The sequence below is a fragment of the Odocoileus virginianus genome, chromosome 2 (assembly GCF_023699985.2).
Source record: "Odocoileus virginianus isolate 20LAN1187 ecotype Illinois chromosome 2, Ovbor_1.2, whole genome shotgun sequence".
Lineage (NCBI taxonomy): Eukaryota > Metazoa > Chordata > Mammalia > Artiodactyla > Cervidae > Odocoileus > Odocoileus virginianus.
The window spans coordinates 12,898,718-12,919,320 of NC_069675.1; the positions used below are offsets into that span (position 1 = coordinate 12,898,718).

Sequence of the window (20,603 nt, forward strand, 5' to 3'; positions counted from 1 at the left end):
CTTCTAGAAGTTTGTGGATCAGGTCTGAATTAATAATGGGGATCCCTTTTGGGTTAGGAAACCTCTCTCTCTCCATATTAGGATGTTTGAGTGAGGTATGTTATAGGCATATTTGGAGTCTGTGTGGATGTTAATCCTTAGATTTTTAGCCAGAGTCAAAGCTCTGGTGAGAGCTATCAGCTCTGCCTGTTTGGAGGTGGTGTGAGGTGGCAGAGGTGAAGCTTCAACTGTCTGGGTCTCGTAATTGTGCCAAAGGTCCCCCTGGATGTGGCACATCCTGCTGCAAAGGGTGGGGAGTTTTGAGGGCTGCCATCAACGAATCAGTGTAGGGTAGGTATCTGGGTCTAGGATGGGCTGATCTGTTAAATGTTGAAAGGGGTTTTGGGTAAGATCTACTGTTAGGCTGCAGCTATGTAGGAGAGGGTCTGTTGTAGAGGATGTGGGTAATAAGCTGACTGGGTTAAGGGGAGACCAGGGGGAGAATGAGAGCCAAGGGTTGAGGAGAAAGGCATGTAGGACTTGCACCCTGAAAGGGGGAAGGGAGAGGAAAGCCCGATGTGATAGTAAGTCTCAGGTGTGTGAACAGACTCTTAAAGGGGCATGCCTAGAGAGCTTATTTGCTTGGAGTACAAGGGCTGTGATAGCAGCCATGGCCTGTATGCAGGGAGGCCACCCCTTGCTCACCATGTCAAGCTGTTTTGACAGATAGGCTATGGGAGCCCAGGTGTCTCCAGCCCTCTGACATAGAAGCCCCAGGACCTGTCCTTGGTTGGAATGTGCAAAGAGAAAGAATGGTCTGGTGTGATCTGGCAGGTGCAGAGTTGGCACTCGGAGGAGGCTCTGGGTGAGCTGGCGAAGAGGATTGGCCAGAGAGGAGGGGTTAAAGAGGGGCTCATCTAGACATCCTTTAGTAGCCTCATAGAGTGGCTTTCCAATGAGGGAGAAGTTAGGGATCCAGATATGGAAAAAGTTTAGGAGGCTGAGGATAGACAAGAGTTCTCTTTTTGTTTTTGGAAGTGGACAGTTAATTAAGGCCTGCATTCTATCTGGGGGATAGTTTTTTGTTGGTGGGATATGGAGAGCCCCAAGTAGGTGACATTTGTCTATACTACTTGGGCCTTGGATCAGGACACCTGGTAACCCCAGGATCCCAGGGCCCCAAGGAGTTTGGCAGTTATGTTGCAGACAGAGTTTTTGGGTTGGGCTACAAAGGAGGTCATATTGGAGGAGATGACTTGGGGCTAGGTCGAGTGTCTGTAGGTCCTTTTGTAAAGCCTGTCCAAAAAAGTGGGGGCTGTCTCTGAACCCCTGGGGGAGAACTGTCCATGTTAGTTGTTGGCAAATGTGAGTCTTGGGGTCTTGCCAGGTGAAAGCGAAAAGGGGTTGGGAGAGGGGATAGAGGTGAATGGTGAAAAAGGCATCTTTGAGATCTAATACTGTGAAGTGGGTTGCAATTGGGGGTACGGCAGACAGAAGGGTATAAGGATTAGGGACTACTGGGAATGTTGGCATAATAGCCTCATTGATTTTTCTCAGGTCCTGGACCAGTCTCCAAGAGTTTGGTCCCTTTCTTACTGCCAGAATAGGGTGTTGTGTGGTGAATGGGTAGGAATTAAGATAGAGGCTTGAAGAAGACGGTCTATGATAGGCTTAAGTCCCTTGTGGGCCTCCAGGGTTAGAGTACTGTTGTTGGGTGATTATAGTCGAGGGGTCTTTTAGGGTAATGTGGACTGGGGGATTATGTTTGGCTATGGATGGGTGATCAGTGTCCCAGACTTGGGGGTCTAAGGTGGGTAGATCCAAGGGAAGGTCAGGGGTGAGGGATAGGGACCGTCCAGGTGCCATCTGCATGCATAATATAGAGACTGTATCGAGGGAGGGGTATGGTAATAAAGACTCCCAATCTGGATAATAGATGTCTCCCTAGGAGCGCCATTGAGCACTTGCGTTCAATGAGGGATGAGTGTATGAGGGATGATTTTCCAAATTGACAGAGTAATGGAGGGCTGATTTTTGGCCTTAAGGGAACTCCAGAGACCCCCTTGATGGCGAGTTCTGAGTCTTGAGTTAGGCCAGAGTAGGAAGTTAACAGAGAGAAAGTGGCTCCAGTGTCTACTGTAAAGGAGGTCTTTCTTCCGGCCACTATCCTGTCTACCCTAAGTTCCGAGCTCATGTCCAGCACACGGGCTGGGGGGCTGGAATCTGGGCCCCGTCATTGGAACAACTCTCGTAGTATTGGGCGAGGGATTTGGGAAGAAGTGGTGATCTCCCCAGGGGCACCAGGGCGTCCCTGTGGACATTCCATTCTCCAGGTCTGGGAGGTGGGGACCTCTCCAGGGGTGTCAGGGCATCCCTGGGGACAGTCCATCTTCCAGTGCCCCCATTGGCCACAGGTTGGGCATGCTTTTGTGGGGGGCCGCAGGTTTGGGCATGCCTTTGCCCAGCATCCTGACTGGCTGCGTCAGAAGCAGGGTCCGGGGCGGGTCTTAAGTCCCAGTCTGGGATGACTTGGGCCGGGCTGATCTCTTCCCTTAATTGCTGCCGCCAAAAGGGCATATTTAGCTTTTCTCTCACGGTCTTTTTCTCTCACGGTCTTTTTCTCTCTTAGCTTCCTCCTATTATTGAACACCTTGAAGGCTACTTCTAGAAGGTCTCTTTGAGGAACCTTCTCTAGTTGTTGAAGCTTGCGTCTTATGTCAGGGGCGGACTGGCTGATGAATTGTACATGAAGGTAGAGTAACCCAGTAGGGGTTGTGATATCTAGGTTAGTATACTTTTGGATTGCCTCTATGAGGCATGCCAAGAATAAGGCTGGATTTTCATCTGCCCCTTGGGTGATTTCTCTAACTTTATCATAATTGACATGGATATGAGTATTTTTCTGCATTCCTTCTAGAAGGCAAGTAATCATATGATTGAGTCTCTTGATACCTGGGTCATTGGGCTGGTAAGTCCAGTGGGGAACTGATTTGAGGCACAGCCTCATCAGCAACTGAGCTGTCCCGGTCTTGGTTATTTAAGTGATCGGCATGGGCTTTTGCTGCTTGCCAGATGTGGTCTTTTTCATCTGGGGTGAGAGTGGCATTTAGGATATAATATATGTCACTCCATGTGAGGTTATAGGCCTGGGAGTCTCAGGAATTCTTTTCTGTATCTGGTAGGATTTTCAGAAAATGATCCTAACTTTTCTTCTATCTGGCTCATATCTGACAATGAAAATGGCATGTGGACTCGGGTGGGGCCCTCTGGCCCTGCTACCTCTCAGGGGAAACACATGTTGGGTAGGAGGGGAGGGAAGAGGGGAGGGGGAGTCAGGGGGATGGGGTAGCGGGGTTGAGGGGGAGTCAGGAGAGGTTTTGGGGTCAGTAGGTGAATTGGATGAGGGGGAAGGAGAGGGTTGGTGGGGTGGCAGACAGGGAGGGGGCTCATACGCTGGGTCAAACTCTGGGGGTGCAGAAGGTCGTGACCGGTGGTGGTTAGTTGAAGAGCCCTTTGGTTTGGGAGGCAAGGTGCACAGAATGACCTTGTGGGTGGAGCAGGGCCTGCTCCGAAGGGCCCAAAAGGCTTGGGCATACGGGATCTCTGACCCTTTGCCATTCTGTTTGAGGAAGTTTGTGAGGTCTGATAAAATATTGAAATCGAAAGTCCCAAACTCAGGCCAGTGGTTTTGGTTGTCTAATTGGTATTGAGGCCAGATCTGTATACAGAGTTGTTTTAAGTGGTTAGCTTTGAGTTCAGTTAGAGAGAGTGGCTTGAGATTTTTGAGAACCCAGGCCAGAGGGGAATCCTTTGGGACAGATTGGCCAGACCCCGTAATTGAAAGGCAAGCAGAGGCTCCTATTGGGAGCTAGAGTCGTCACCCATAGTCGCAATAGGAGTTATGAGAAAGGAGCTCTGTGTCAAGGTGGAGCGTCCCCCATCGTCACCTACAGAGTGGCCCTAGGCCGGGGGTCCCCGGGACCTGGAAAGGACTAAGTTTTAGGGCACCTCTAGAAAACCATCCGGATTGGATCTTACCTTATGGCCGGCCTGAATGGAGTGTTGCATGTAAAGCGGTCGAATGGCAAAAGGCCTCTGTTCTGGAGTTGGTTGGTCTCACGAAAAAGAGTGTAGAGAAAGCAGGAAGAGAGAGAGAGAGGCCAATATTCCTCAGGGTACATGGAAAACCAATAAAACCCTTACACAGAACTTGTACCGCTCACAAAGGCACAGGGTGTCCTCTCGAGGAGGTCTTGAAAGCCCAGGCAGGAAAGTGAGCTCGGCAGCCTTCCACGCTCCAAAGAGCTGGCCGTGGAGAAGGAGAAGGAACCTCAACCTCTCGGGTTTCGGCACCAAAATGTAAGGTACGGAGTTAGAGTAGGCGAGGTTCAGAAAAAACAACGAGACTGGCAATCTACAGTAACAGACCACCTTTAATGAGGCGAGAAGGGGCAGCAGTCAGATTAGCGAGCTGCTGCACTTATCTAAGAAAAGAGTAAGTATATATAGGCATGTATGTAGAAAGCTACTGTCTTAAGGCGGCCTGTTCTTCTTCAAGGTTGCTGGGAGTAGTTATCTCTTAAACGGCTGAGGCAAGGAGTTCTGGAGATCAGCCAGAGGCTGGGCTGGCTTGGAGCTGGGTGTAATCAACATAATATCTATTTTTTCTTTGGGTGAGAGAGCTCTTTGTTTTGCCTAGAATGGTGGGGAGGACCTGGAAAGGAGTTTTAACTCCAGGCTACCTTGAGCCACGCAACTTTCCTTCAGCCATTATACTGTTGATTTCTGTGGGATTCCATTATGGTCAAGGAGCCTATTCTGCATTATTCTGATTCTTTTAAATGTGTCAAGGTTTGTTTTATGGTCCAGATTATGGTCTATGTTGGTGTATATTTTATATGTGCTTGAAAAGAATGTGTATTCTGCTATTGCTCGGTGTTCTATGACTGCCAATTAGTTCCTGTTGATATGATGATTTTCATCAGTTTTTCTATATCCTTGATGATTTTCTCTCTAGCAATTCTATCAATCAGTGAGAGTGTGGTGTTGAAGTTCCCAAGTATAATTGATTTTTCTACTTCTCCTTTTAGTTCTATCAGTTTTTGCTTCATGTATTTTAAAGCTTTCTTGCTTGGTTTTAAACATTTAGATTGATACATCTTTTTGGTGGATTGGTCTTTTCATTGTCATGCAGTGTTCCTCTTTGTCTCTAGTAATACACTTTGCTTTAGAGTATAATTATCTGATATTAATATAACCAGTTTAAAAAAACTGGTGGCCCAGTTTTGAAGTATAGTTTCCTAGAGCCATTTGCAGTACTGATCTCAATCTGTCTCAGTAAGAAACAGCACACTGAATAATGGAAATAAAAACAAAAATAACAAATGGGACCTACTTAAACTCAAAAGCTTTTGCACAGCAAAGGAAAAAATAAGCAAAATGAAGACAGCCCACCGACTGGGAAAAAATATTTGCAAATGATATGACCGGTAAAGGATTAGTTTCCAAAATTTAAAAAGTTTATGACACTTTACAGCATCAAAACAAACAATCCACTTAAAAAATGGGCAGAAGACCTGGACAGACATTTTGCCAAAGAGGACACACAGATGGCCAACAGGCACATGAAAAGATATTCACAAGTTACTAGAGAAATGCAAATCAAACTACAAGGGGGTATCACCTCACACTGGTCAGAATGGCTATCATCAAAAATTTCACAAACAACAAAAGCTGGAGAGGGTGTAGAGAGAAGGGAACCCTCCTGCACTGTTGGGGGGAATGTAAATTGGTACAGTCACTATAGAGAACAGCATGGAGGTTCCTTACAAAACTGAAAATAGAGATACAATATGACCTTGCAATCCTACTCCTGGGCATATCACTGGAGAAAAAAAATGAAAGGGTACATGTACCCCAGTGTTCACTGCAGCACTGTTTACAAAAGACAAGACATGAAAACAACCTAAACGTCCATCAAAAGAGGAATGGATAAAGATGATGTGGTACATATATACAGTGGAATATTACTCAAATCATTAAAAAGAATGAAATAATGCCATTTGCAGCCACATGGATTGACCTAAGGATGTCATACTGAGTGAAGTCAGGCAGAGAAGGAAAAATATATGACATCCCTTATATGTGGAATCTAAAAAGAAATGATACAGATGAACTCACTTACAAAACAGAAAAAGACTCACAGACTTAGAAAATGAAATTATGGTTGCTGGTAGGGAAGGGATAGTTAGGGAGTTTGAGAAGGTCACGAACACACTGCTATATTCAAAATGAATAACCAACAAGGATCTACTGTATAGCACATGTGAGTCTACTCAACATTATGTGCCAGCCTGGATGGTGGGGGATGGGGGTTGTGGGAGAATGGGTACATGTCTATGCATGGCTGAGCCCCTTGGCTGTTCACCTGAAACTACCGCGTTGTTAATTGGCTATACCCCAATACAATTTAAAGTTTGAAAAGAAAAAAAGAAATAGCATACTGATATTAGGATAACTTAAGGAAGATTTAATAAAGGTATGGAGGCTCTGGGGGAACAACGGGTAGTTCAGCACCTTAGGATGAGTATCAGCAGTTACTAGCTACTGGAACCTAAATGGAGATTCCTATAAAGAACACACAGCCTTGATAAAAAATATTGATCTACGATCAAAGTACAAAGCCTATCTGAGGTGATCCTGCAGGGAGAGAGCCAGGAGAAATACTCTATAACCTCATTCTGTTCAATCTCTTTCCCTGGCTCCTCATTATTCAAAGCCACTAAGAAGTGGACAAGCAAGGGATGCAGTTCACACAGGTTAGCCTCCTAGCCAGAAAGCAGGGTGAGAAAGGGTAGAGTGGATCTGGAAGGCCAAACAAAAATACTCCTTCAATGGACAGACACTCTGTGGTAGAAATGCCATGGAGAATTTCAAGCTTCTGAGGACTGCTCTTGGTGACCTCCGACAGCCCTCCCAGAACTGAGATTCCACTGCCAAGACAGCTACAACAAACAGCCTGAAAAGTATGGAAACTATAGTCAGTGTGGAGGTCCCAACCACTGGCATTAGGACTCAGGCGGGAGTCAGAGGACGGAGACTGGGGTTGTCCAAAAGACATGAGTCACTGTGTGTGTGGATGCTTGAAGCAAGGCTGAGGAGATGCAAGAGATAAGAGACTAGTGGACATCAGCCACAGATGAACAAGGAAAGCAGCAATATTACATTACAGAAAATGTGGGGGGAAAGCCATTCCCTTACATCAGCATCAGAGAAGGTGGCATGTAAAAATCACTGTGTAAATGTAATTTTCCTAAATATAGGATTTCCTCTCAAAACTCTGCAAATTTTCCCTTGACGATGAGATGAAGTTCAAATTCCTTACCTGAACATCTAAAGCTAATTAAGAGTCTGAGAGAATGCTGACAAAACCTAAGAAAATGTGTTAGTTCTCAGAACTGAAAACCCAGAGGTAGGGTGGCTTCCATATTGGTCCCCAGTGGCAGGGCTACCTAGAAGGGAAGAAATGAGTGCTTCACAAGCAAGCATCAATAATCACATATATACAAGCCCTCCTAAGTATCTTTCATTCCCACCTCTAAACCTCACTTCCCCACCACATCAACCCTTCTCTCTCAGGTCTTGGAGCTATAGTATATGCCCCTTTAATTGACATGTTGGACAGATGAGATTGGAAGTTTGAAATACTTAACGTACTAAGCTCTTCTACTCAAGGAGAAAGGCACCCTGGGTGAACACAAGAAGGCATGATCTTTGCCTTCCTTCTAACTGTAGGTCACAGGTATAATTCCAAGTTTAATGACACAATGTATTTAAGTAAGAAAGGCCTGAAATACAAGCTAATTACTTAATCAAGGGCTCAAAGAAAGTAAAGAACAGATTCAACATTCTTCTGTTGAATTCCATTTCCTTTTGTCTAAGTGTTTCTCAGCTTTCTAACATAATATAGCTTTGAATATTATGAGTTAGACGAACGTGATTGGGTCGCACTAAACAAAGAGCCCCAGCAGCTCACAGTGAAGTATGGGGCCACCTCTATAACTGCAGAGTAGTTACATCTCAGTGCAAAAGTTTGAACCTCACCTTTGCAACATCCCTGAGGTGTTTTGACCCCCTCCTTCCCTGGCTGTGACAGCTGACCACAGGGGTCTGCCTCGGGAAGGTGGTGGCAACAGGTCTGTTGGAGTTAGAGGACTGAAAATTAGAAAGTTTCAGACAACAGGGCCATAACAGGATAGGTAACACCTGAGTGCAGGTCCCAGTCAGTCCCTGCAGTGTCTGTTACAAGCCAGGCATCTTCTCTCTGGTCCTTAAATCATGACTAGCACGACCTCTGGGGCCTGTGCACACCTGGAGTCAAGAGGCTGTCCTCCCTGCAACCAAGCCTAGGAAGTGGTGGTGCATGAATTACACTTCCACTCAAGCCTCTGGCTAATCTTTTCAAAAAGGCACCAACAAACTCCAGGTGCCCCTCCTGCCCACAAGGAAGCTTTTCTTGGCAAGTGAGGAGAGGCTCAGAGGCTGTGGCTGTTCTACAGGCTGAAGCAGTCACCCCAGATGCAGCAGGGCTGCCCCTGCTAGGGGCATGCAGCCTGCTAGCAGGGGTGCACAGAGGCAGAGCAATGGGCATGAAGGCCAAACTGGGAGAAGAGGCAGTGTGTGAAATACTTAAAAACAATAAAAACTGAATATGACTGCTTTTTATCATCATCATTTACTGCAGGAAACTCTATGCAATAATAGTGATAAAATACCCTACCCTACCAGAAACCACTCCTACCAGTGAGCTACCAAGATTTTCCACCTTATCCACTAATGCTTTTGCAAGTAAACAAAATACTCCTTCCCTATGCAAGGCCATTCTTCTTCCTTCTCTGACTCCATCACTATGTTTATCTATCAATTTCTCTTCCTCATGACCCCAAGGATTCTAATCAGCCAACCAGAACTCTGAAGGGTAAAAAAAGCATGAGGCTCTGGGATAATGGTTTTCAGTTCCAGTGCTATCACTTGCTAGATGTAGTCACCATCTCTTTGAGCTTGCTTCCTCACTAAGTAGAATGGGAATTATCATAGCATCTATTTCCTAGGATTATTTTGAAGATTAACTGAGAATGCTGCAAAACACTTAGCATTCTGGCACATAGATAAGATTCATATTCCACATACTCCTAGATTATGAGAATTAAATACTACAAGTCCACACTCTACAAGACAATAATCTTTTTTTCACTCACTCCTGACTCTAGTTCCATTCCAATGTCTAGTTTGATAAATTAGCTCATCTTACATAAGAAAGAATTTTCATACAACTTATACGTCTACAGTCACTGGAGCTGTTCCCTCATAGGTTATATTACTTTCTCTGTAAGAAAACTTAAAATTTACGAAAAGTAAAACCTTCATCTACAAGTTTAATGCCCACTACAGTACAAGAAGCTGGCCAAGGAGGATGTGCTAACCACTTAAGTTTCAGTTCATGCCTAAAGTATATTTTAGTTCAATTGAAATATACAGTCCATTGACATTTCATAAAATTATTGATACACATAGGGTCCAAGTCTGTAAGTTTTCAATCTTTCTGTAAGTTTTCAAACAGAAAACTTAATCCTTTATTTGCCCTTTCCTTTTTTTTGGGGGGGTTAGATTATTTTTTAGTAATCATTTATCTTCTCTGTTGACTTTTTAAACGTATCTGGTTTGTTTTTTGGTTTGGTGGTAGATGGTTAATTTATCACCATCTATCTTGAGTTATTATACTTCACAAGTAACATAAAAATTTACAACAGTATAATTCCATTTTACTAACCTTCCTCCTCTGTTGTAATTTTTCTTTTCCATATGTTACTTCCAAGTTTTAGTTTTCCATATGTTACTTCCATATTTTACTTTTCCATATGTTCCAATTCTCAACATCTATACCTCTCAGCATTCAGCATAGGTGAAGTTGTCAACTATCTTTTTATGCTTCTGTTCCCATATAACCCTTTGAAAAAGACAGGAACATGATTTATATACAATATATTTACACATACCCTTTTTTTAAAAAAGTTCAGCAAATACCTCAGAAGCCTGTAATGTTTTGCTGATGAAGATTCATAGATGTCAGGGCAGAGCAAAATGGTAGAGTCAATCACAGAACCCTATCTCCCTTTTCTCATGGACTCTGTAGCATAGAATATGTTTTCCATTTCCCACTCTCTCCTTTCAAATCTTCTAAAGATCTTATAAAAACCACTCCTTTAATAAAAAAAATACTAGTTTTATTAAAAGATGTACTTCAGCTCATGGAACATGTAATTTTAACTTCAGCAGTTTTGTAATATATTAAAGATTCAGCATCTGGCAAATCCCCTCTTCTTATGTTTATAAAGGATTCAGATATTCCCAGCTTCTCCTCTACCTTCAACCTCTGTTTTTATTGTCACTGGATCCCCATTAAGGTTGGGCTTCCCAGGTGGCACAGTGGTAAAGAAGCCACCTGCCAAGGTCAAAGACCCAAGAGACATGGGTTTGATTCCTGGGTCAGCAAGATACTTTGGTGTAGGAAATGGCACTTCACTCCAGTATTTTTGCCTGAAAATCCTATAGACAGAGGAGCCTAGTCGGCTACAGTCCATAGGGTCACAAAGAGTCAGACATGACTGAGCACACATGCAAGCACACGATCTCCATTTAGGCTGGCAATCAACGGCACAAGGTTATCTGATTATCCTATGGGTATGACTCTGCATATATACATAAAAATATATTACAAAATTAACAAAGACAGGTTACTTGTATCAGAAAGAAAACCAAGAGAATGGAGATAGAAGCTAGGCTTCTTCTTAAGTGTGACTTTAGAACCATGTAAAATGTTTTAGGTAACACAAAATTAAATTGAAAAGGTAACCCTTAGAAACAAAAAATGAAATGAAATAAACCTCAGTGTTAATCTAGATGGCAGCATAACTGTTAATTATCGGAGGTGACTTGAAAGCCCTATACTTTGAAGACAAAGTAAAAGGGAAATAGAAAAAAATTTTATTGGAGTACAGTTGATTTATAATGTCGTGTTAGTTTCAGGTATACAGCAATGTGAATCAGTTATACATACTTGTTTTGTAGATAAGTTCATTTGTAACATTTTTTAGATTCCACTTATAAGCAATACCATGTATTTGTGTCTTACTTCACCTTGTGTAACAATCTCTAGGTCCATTCATGTTGCTGCAAATCACATTTCATTCTTTTTTTGTGGCTAACTAATATTCCATTGTAGATACGCACCACTACCACATCTTCTTTTATCCATTCCTCTGTCGATGGACATTTAGGTTGCGTCTTATGTCCTGGCTATTGTAGATAACACTGCAATGAACATTGGGCTGCATGTATTTTTTTGAATTATGATTTTCTCTAGATAGATGCCCAGGACTGGGATTGCTGAATGATATGGTAGCTCTATTTTTAGGTTTTTGAGGAACCTCCATACAGCTCTCCGAAGTGGCTATACCAATTTACCTTCCCAACAGTGTAGAGGTTTCCCCTTTCTTCACACCCTCCTCAGCATTTACTGTTAGTATTAATAGATTTTTGGATGATGGCCATTCTGACTGGTGTGAGGTGATACCTCATTGTAGTTCTGATTTGCATTTTTCTAATAATTAATGGTGCTGAGCATCTTTTCATGTTCTTTTTTGGCTATGTGTATGTCTCTTTGGAGATATGTCTATTTAAATTTTTCACCCATTTTTTGTTGGGTTGTTTCTTTTGACATTGAATTGCATGAGCTGTTTCTATATTGCTTTGGCCCAAAAGTTCACTCAGGTTGGAAAAACCTGAAAGAAACTTTTGGCCAGCCCAGTTATTTTGGAGATTAATCTTGTTGGTTGCCTTGTTTGCAAACATTTTCTCCCATTCTGAGGGTCATCTTTTCATTTTGTTTATGGTTTCTTTTGATATAGAAAAGCTTTTGAGTTTAAAATTTTGTTTTTAATAGTCACAATGTGCTCTTGATATTGTTAATTCTAACTGATGTCCTTAAGAATCAGAATTTCTTACACAGGACAAAGAAAGATTTAGATTTAAGACAGAAGAGATTAAATATATTCGGTCTTAGTTGTGGCATGTGGGATATAGTTCCCTGACCAGGGATTGAACTTGGGTCACCTGCATTGGGAGCACAGACTCTTAGCCATTGGACCACCAGGGAAGTCTCCATGATGCATTTTATTTTAAAAACAAAACATATAATTCCAAATTCCATCTACTAAAGAGCAATAACCAAATATAAGCAATGAACACCCTAAATAGCCACTGTTCTTTAAGAAATGACTGACTCCAGATCTAGGGCAGGAGGTATATAAAATGAGTCTGCAAAACCTTCACATACTAATAGCAAGGAACCTATGAAAATTACCTGTGTCATGTTAAAAAGAATGAAAAGTCAAATAAAAAAGGCCAAAAATCAAACAATTTGAATATCAACAGGCTAATATTGCAAAGGTTTTACAACAAATATACTAAGATTTATGAATTAAAATACTTCAAATGTGCTTCTCAAACTATGTAATGCATCAGAGTTTAGTTTTCACCCCTATTTTTCAATCACAGACTAATATTTGTACAATTTTTTAAATCAAATAAAAAACAAACAAAAAAAAAACACAAGCCCAATTTTAAAAATTATTAGATCCAAGAGACAGTCTCTGTCAAACTATGACAAATTTTCTTTCAATTTCTATACTAATACCAGTTTGTGGACTGGCCCTAGATCCAAAGACCAAATTCTGAGTAGCATGGCTTTACAGAACTGAATATCTCATGCCTTCATTAAATAAAATACCAGAAGAGAGTCTATATATTAAAAATAATTTAAAAGACCTATGAACACTAACAATATATGGATCTAACTTTGATCTTGATTCAAACAGTAAAAGAAAAATCATCTATGAAAAGAGTAGAAAACCTTAACTTGATTTATATTTAAGAAATATTTTTTATATACAAGCAACTCCTCCAGCTCAACTCCAGAAAAATAAATGACCCAATCAAAAAATGGGCCAAAGAACTCAACAGACATTTCTCCAAGGAAGACATACGGATGGCTAAAAAACACATGAAAAGATGCTCAACATCACTCATTATCAGAGAAATGCAAATCAAAACCACAATGAGGTACCATTACACGCCAGTCAGGATGGCTGCTATCCAAAAGTCTACAAGCAATAAATGCTGGAGAGGGTGTGGAGAAAAGGGAACCCTCTTACACTGTTGGTGGGAATGCAAACTAGTACAGCCGCTATGGAAAACAGTATGGAGATTTCTTAAAAAACTGGAAATAGAACTGCCATATGACCCAGCAATACCACTTCTAGGCATATACACCAAGGAAACCAGATCTGAAAGAGACACGTGCACCCCAATGTTCATCGCAGCACTGTTTATAATTGCCAGGACATGGAAGCAACCTAGATGCCCATCAGCAGATGAATGGATAAGGAAGCTGTGGTACATATACACCATGGAATATTACTCAGCCGTTAGAAAGAATTCATTTGAATCAGTTCTAATGAGATGGGTGAAACTGGAGCCCATTATACAGAGCGAAGTAAGCCAGAAAGATAAAGACCATTACAGTATACTAACACATATATATGGAATTTAGAAAGATGGTAACGATAACCCTATATGCAAAAAAAAGAAAAAGAGACTCAGATGTATAGAACAGACTTGTGGACTCTATGGGAGAACCCGGGAGTGGGCTGTTTCAAGAGAACAGCATCGAAACATGTATATCTAGGGTGAAACAGATCACCAGCCCAGGTGGGATGCATGAGACAAGTGCTCAGGCCTGGTGCACTGGGAGGACCCAGAGGGATGGGGTGGAGAGGGAGGTGGGAGGGGGGACCGGGATGGGGAATACATGTAAATCCATGGCTAATTCAATGTATGACAAAAACCACTGCAATGCTGTAAAGTAATTAGCCTCCAACTAATAAAAATAAATGGGAAAAAAAAAAAAAAGAAATATTTTTAATCATATTATTGGTTAAGAATCCTTATCTTTTAGAAGTACATAATGAAACATTTATGGGTAAAATGACATGCTGAGATTTACTTTACAATAATATGAGAAGTGAAACTAGGTAATTAAGTATGTACAGATAAATTACTGTATTCTTTTTAAAATGTTTGGTATTTTCTACAATCATATAATAAAACATTAAAAATTTTAAGTTTTAAAACCTGACTCTCATACCTTTTTTTTTTTTTAAAAAAGAACACAAAAGGAGCCATTTTGGAGAGGCAAACTTCCACATTCTATGCCAGAAAGGGTAAAAAATCTAAAAGCTTTTATAGCGGTGTTGAACACAAACTTTTCTTGTTCTGGTGTCTAGATAAAGAAATGATACAAACTATGATGAAATGATAAAAGTTGCAATCCAATTATATCCCTTAACTAACTAGTAAGCAGAAACTACTATGCAAATAACAGTCCATGTATGTAGTGTGAATAAAGGGAGGGAGATATTTCTAAGCTTTCCTGGAAAAGTCTAGAATACTTCTAAGATTATATGCAAAGAATATATGCTTATTTTGGGGGGGAGGGAATATAAATAAATAAAAATCTTTTATATTTGGAGCCCTAAGATAAAACTCCCCAGTCTTAAATACAGGAAGCAGTAGAGACCACTGTTTACTACATAGAGTGAAAACATCAACATCTGTTGCCAGGATGAAACACATAAAAATCACCTCTACTATACTTTCACACTTTAACAGTTCCTTTTAATTTAGAATCTCAATGTCCTGATAACTAATTTGAAGGAAATAAGTGTTTCACATTTAAACTCTAATGATTAGGGAATTCCCAGGTGATCTAGTGGTTAGGACTATGCTTTTCACTGCCATGCCCTGGGTTCAGTCCCTAGTTGGGGAACTGAGATCCTACAAGCCACAATTCAGTTAAGTTCAGTTGCGCAGTTGTGTCCGACTCTTTGCGACCCCATGGACTACAGCACACCAGGATTCCCTGTCCATTACCATCTCCCGGAGGTAACTCAAACTCATGTTCGAGTCAGTGATGCCATTCAACCATCTCATTATCTGTTGTCCCGTTCTCCTACCTTCAATCTTTGCCAGCATCCGGGTCTTTTCAAATGACTCAGTTCTTTGCATCAGGTGGCCAAAGTATTGGAGTTTCAGCTTCCAATGAATATTCAGGACTGATTTCCATCAGGATTGACTGGTTTGATCTCTCTGCAGTCCAAGGGACTCTCAAGAGTCTTCTCCAACACCACAGTTCAAAGCATCGATTCTTTGGCACTCGGCTTTCTTTATAGTCTAACTCTCACATCCATACATGACTCCTGGAAAAACTATAGCTTTGACTAGATGGATCTTTGCTGGCAAAGGCACAGCCAAAAATAAAAGTTCCAGACCAGGGAGTGAATGAATGCAAGCCTTGGCAGTGAAAGGGCCTGCCAGCACCTTATACTCCAATCTTTTAACAGTTCTTCTCTCTCTTGTCACCTCATTCACCTATATGGTTTTAATAATAACAGACTCTTGGCATTCACAAGCCATCCCTCTCCACACACCATTCCTTAGTTTGTGGCATGTGGTAATATGCCATTTGCTCAGGTTATGGTTAAATGTGAACCGGTTGTGCATTTGGTGTGGTGAGCAACAACAGAAAAATGCTGTCTTGTGTTCTTCATTTCACTCTTGCTGACTGTGAGGTAATGTGTGCTGTTATGGGAGTAAGAGATCTAAAAAAGTAGTTGTTTTTTGTTTCCGTCCATTCACCCTCTTTGTTAATTAGTGCATTCTAATAAAAAGAGGGGCTTCCCTGATGGCTTAATGGTAAAGAAACTGCTTGCCAATGCAGGAGCCACAGGTCTGATCCCCTGGGTTGGGAGAAGGAAATGGCTACCCATTCCAATATGCTTGCCTGAAGAATTTCACGGATGGAGGGCCCTGGCAGGCAGGCTACAGTTAACAGGGTCACAAAAGAGGCGGACATGACTGAGCAACTAAAACAGCAGCAATATAGAGAGATGGAAGGATCAGATATTAAAAATTCAAAGTCAGTAGGCTTGTGTCTAAAGCACGGTTTCATCTACAACTTCACAGTACAGGACTGTGTCCAGCACCTAACAATTCAGTGAGTTCCTTTTTTGCACCTTTATAACTCCCTACGAACATATTCAATAATAATTCAAATGGTTTACAAAGCAATTCCTGTGGTCTATAGGAAGTAAAAGTTGTTCTGTCTTCGCAGTTTCAAGGTAATATTAAATGACTTGCTAGGAATCACCTTAAATGGATCCTGGCAAAAACAGCTGTTACCAGAAGCAGAAAAAGTATCTTTCTAATCCATTAAAAAAGTCAAGCAAAGTTTTACTCAAACCTACCCGGGCTAAGCATGCCATAATTAAATTTTATTCAGAAAAACTGAAAATTTTAAGAAATCTTTGACCTGTACAAGGATAGCTGAAGCAAAGCCAAACACTCATGCCTTGATTCCTAGTAACATAAGAAAGAATGCCCAAGCACCCCAAGTCACAGTGGTTGTAGAGAAGCCTGTCTGCAACCAGAGGCAAGCAAGTCTTTAATAAATCAGCCACAAACACAACATAATATTTTAAATATACAGTAGGAACATTTATTTTAACACTTCTAAAAGATATTTCTCCATGCCTGATGATTTGATATAAAAATCAAACCCATCATACTTTCCCCATCAGTCTCTCTACATCAAGGGCAATCAGAAATTTGTACAACATGAATATTTGCTTCTGAAACAAAAATTACAAATTAAGTGATAACAAAAATACACAAATCAACTGGACCCTAAACAAATTTCTAATGAATTCTTCCCCCCACCCCATCAATCACCTAGAGCTTCTTTCTTCAGCCTCATTCTGCTCCTTTTCCTTTCTTTGCTTGGCCATGAACTTCTGTTAAAAGTAATTCACAATATAAAATATTTATTAGATGTTGCTTTGCTGTGTTACAATTATACCTAATACATTTCATTGTATTTACAATTTATAAAGCTTGATCCTACAAAATAAAGATTAAAGAAACACAGTGCCTTACATTAACATTACTTCTTTTCATCAATCAATTGGTATTTATGATATACTATGCATTATATTGATGCTTGGGGACTCAGTGGTCAACAGGATAGGTAAGACCCTTTACCTTATGGAGCTTACATTCTAGTGGGGAAAGAGAAATAATAAACAAATAATTAAGATAATTTGGGGGGTGGCAGTAAGTATTATAAGGGGAAGAAAGACAGTGTAGTAAATGAGACTGATCCTTTTTTAGGTGGGAGGAGTTCTCTATTTTAGCTAGGTCTTTTCTCTGTCAAAGGCCTTTCAGGGAAGCTGTTGCTTGAGCTGGGATTTAAAAGATGATGAAGAACCAGTTAGACAAAAGGGGTCGCGAAAGGGCAAAAGAATAGTAATATAAAGGTGCAAAGGGGCCCTTAATATAGGAAAAATAAAGAGACAAAAAAGCTGGAATACAGTGAGCAATAATAGGAGGTCAGAGAAGCAGAAAAGAATCAGATCATGTAGGGCCTTAAAGACCCACAATAAGAAGTTTGGATATTATTCTAAGGATAATATGACACCAGTGGAAGATTTCAAGTGGAAAAGTGATATGTTAACTTAAGAGCACAGGTAACATAGTACAATGTTTAAGGGCATAAGCCTAGAATAAAACAAAAGTAAATGTGCCCCTAACTAGCTATGTGATCTTGGGGATTAGATCCTTGGGTTTAGATACTCTTTAAATTGACTGGGGGATTGAATAAGCTTCCAGCAAATAAATAACAGCTCAAAGAATGTTAGGTGAGTGTCTGTGCCACAAATAAAACATAGAGGATATTATAGACCAACTCTTAAACATTCAGGAGGAAATGAGAACCACTGTTTCAACTATGGCTAATGATGATTCTCTGGGGTTGTAATCTAAATGCTTCCCAAAGATATATACAACTTAAAAAGGGGGTAGTGGAAGTAATGAAATGGTTTAAATAAAGTTAAGTGGATTCTTTGGGTAGACAAGTCCAAAACATTAATACATTATGTGTCCATGCAAGAGGGCATCAGATTATATAGTTTCCTACACTTTAATGGAGTGTCACATGGGACTAGTAATACACAAAATCTATTCTGGCAAATGCTACCAGAAAATAAGGAATAAAAGCTAGAAGTCAGTGGCAAGATACAGTGAAGGACACAAATAAACTGGCACAAACCTTAAAAGGCTGTTTCAAGGGGAAAGGATGTACACTGTGTAAGGATACTTCAGTACTCTGACTGTGGTAACAACACCTGAAGATTCTGAGGCGTTAACGATAAAACACTCACCTCTGTATTTTGCTTATGACGTGTACTCTTGCAGTGATTCGTCATTGCTTTCTCATCTGAGTAGAAGAGGGAACAAATTGGACAGAAGAATCCAGCCTTCGGTACAAGAAAGTCTAAATCTTGAAAATTCAGAAAGAGAGAAGGGGAAGAGGATGGGGGGAAAAAAATCAATGATTTTTTTTTATAGCTGTGTAATAAATTTATCTAAACATGACAAATATATTAAGCACAGCATACATTTATATATATACAAACACAGCGATCAAGAGCAATTAAATCTCTAATCACAAAACTGAGGTCTTTATTTTTAAATGAATTCTACAATATCCCAGAGCTTCCAGGATGCCAGGGTACTGGAAAAGAACCTGGCAGTCTTTGAAATAAATCTCTTAAGAATCCACTGGGGTTTTTTTTTTTTAAAGAAACGGTATAATGGTATGAAGAGGCAAAATGACAGGCAACTATCTGCTTGAGGAATGTATTAGGTAAACAAAGAAGGTGCCCCCCAGCTCATTTGAGCTGGCCATAAACAAAGTTTGCTAGCTAAGCTTTTACAGCATGTCCTAATACTCAACTATAATTTCTGTCTGGGAAAGTATAACTCAATTTTTACCAGAGCAACAAAGAGAGTACATATCCCAGACTTCAAGAGTGCAATAAAAATATCTTTGCCAGGTCAAAACACAGAAATGCCAGTGTGCAAAACTTGTTAATTTCCACTCTAATCATCTAAGCAAGGTCACCACATTACTTATCTAAACAACAGAATACTTATTATGATACTGAATTTTTATTTCATGTGGATAAGGAAAAATGTTATTTTTACCCTACCTTCAGGGACTTCAGGTGCCACTGATCTCCCTGAAGAGTCCTCAGTCTTCTTGCGTTTCTGTTCTGGTTCTGAATCCTCTAATCCAGATTCTTCACCAACTAAAGTCATTAAATTTTTCAAAGAAAAAAGTCACTCAAAATAGATTTACAGATTTGTCTTTTAATTTTTACGAAGTTGTGTTGGTTTCTGCTATACAGTAACGTGAATCAGCCATAATTATGTATATACACACATCCCCTCCCTCCTGAGCCTCCCTCTCCCTCCCTCCCATTCCACCCTCCAGGTCATCACAGAGCACCACACTGGGTCCCTGTGATACAGCAACTTCTTACCAACTATCCACTTCACACGCAATAGTGTATATATGTTGATACTACTTTCTCCATTCATCCCACTCATTCTCTCCCCCAGCTGTGTCTACAAAGTCCATTCTTTACATCTGCATCTCCACTCCTTCACTGCAAATAGGTTCATTTCTAGATTTTGTGAGGCTAATATCAGATAATCTCTGCCTTCAAAGACTAATTTATGGATCATCTCTCTAAGTAAACCTTTCTCACCCAACTATATTTCCAAGAGTCTTTATATAAGGAATAAATGGGTAAATTGGTTCAACCTTATTAAATGAATTTAAGGATATGGGACTGAAGTTTAACAGCATATTTATACATGATTCCAGAAAAAATTCAAAGGTTAATGGGAGAAGTTCAAGTTCTACATTATGGATAACAGTTAGCATGTGATACAAAAGTGCTGGCTTGGGAGAAGAGTGTAGGTTAAAGGGAAAAGCACACGAGCAGAGAATAATTCTGACAGCCTCTACAGAAGCCATTCCAACCAAGAAAAACAGAGTCTACACTGATGGACTGAGACCCTTGTTAGACTGAATTACAAGTAGAATTACAAACATTCAAATCCAGCAAAGTGAATTAACATCTAAGAAAGCACTCAATGTTATCAGCAGACTGCATAATATGATCTTGGGGAAAGACAAAAACAAAAACTGGTTCCAAGCAATTCTAGTTATCCTCAGTAGGTGAAATACCTAACTGTTATATAGCACTTGACAGATCTTTTTCATATATAGATCCCATTTGGTTTTTAACACATGTGAGATAGGCAGGTCAAATCATTATTATCCATATTTCTTCACAATGGAGAAAGAAAAACCAAAAGAGGTAAGAAACTGATTTTGTTCAAGGTTGCATAGCCAGGAAGTGATGGGAGATTTGTGACTTCAAGTTCAGTGCTCTGCCCATGTAACTGGGCCACCGTTTACCACATCTGAGGGGATGGCTAGAAACTATTGAATTCATTACTTACTCTTCTTTTATTCCTTTCAATTTTAACAGTCATCAAATCCCAAAGAGTTGATTAAAAAGACTGTCTCCCTTTTCTTG

At 40.5% G+C, this 20,603-nt stretch overlaps 1 protein-coding gene across 5 annotated transcripts in view; it reads right to left on the reverse strand.

The window, feature by feature from the left end:
- Positions 1–16,623: 16,623 nt before the first annotated feature.
- The window catches only part of ZNF638 (zinc finger protein 638), an 84,686-nt gene continuing 80,706 nt past the window's right edge, over positions 16,624–20,603 (reverse strand). For 4 of the 5 annotated variants that reach the window (XM_070476406.1, XM_070476404.1, XM_070476403.1 and 1 more), the window contains 3 exons: positions 19,203–19,301; positions 18,372–18,490; positions 16,624–16,946 (listed from right to left, as the gene is read on the reverse strand). In XM_070476406.1, coding sequence (XP_070332507.1) covers positions 16,881–16,946; positions 18,372–18,490; positions 19,203–19,301 — 284 coding nt within the window. In that variant the 3' untranslated portion in view covers positions 16,624–16,880. The remainder of the gene's footprint in view (positions 16,947–18,371; positions 18,491–19,202; positions 19,302–20,603) is intronic. The other variant, XM_070476401.1, reaches the window with a different exon arrangement.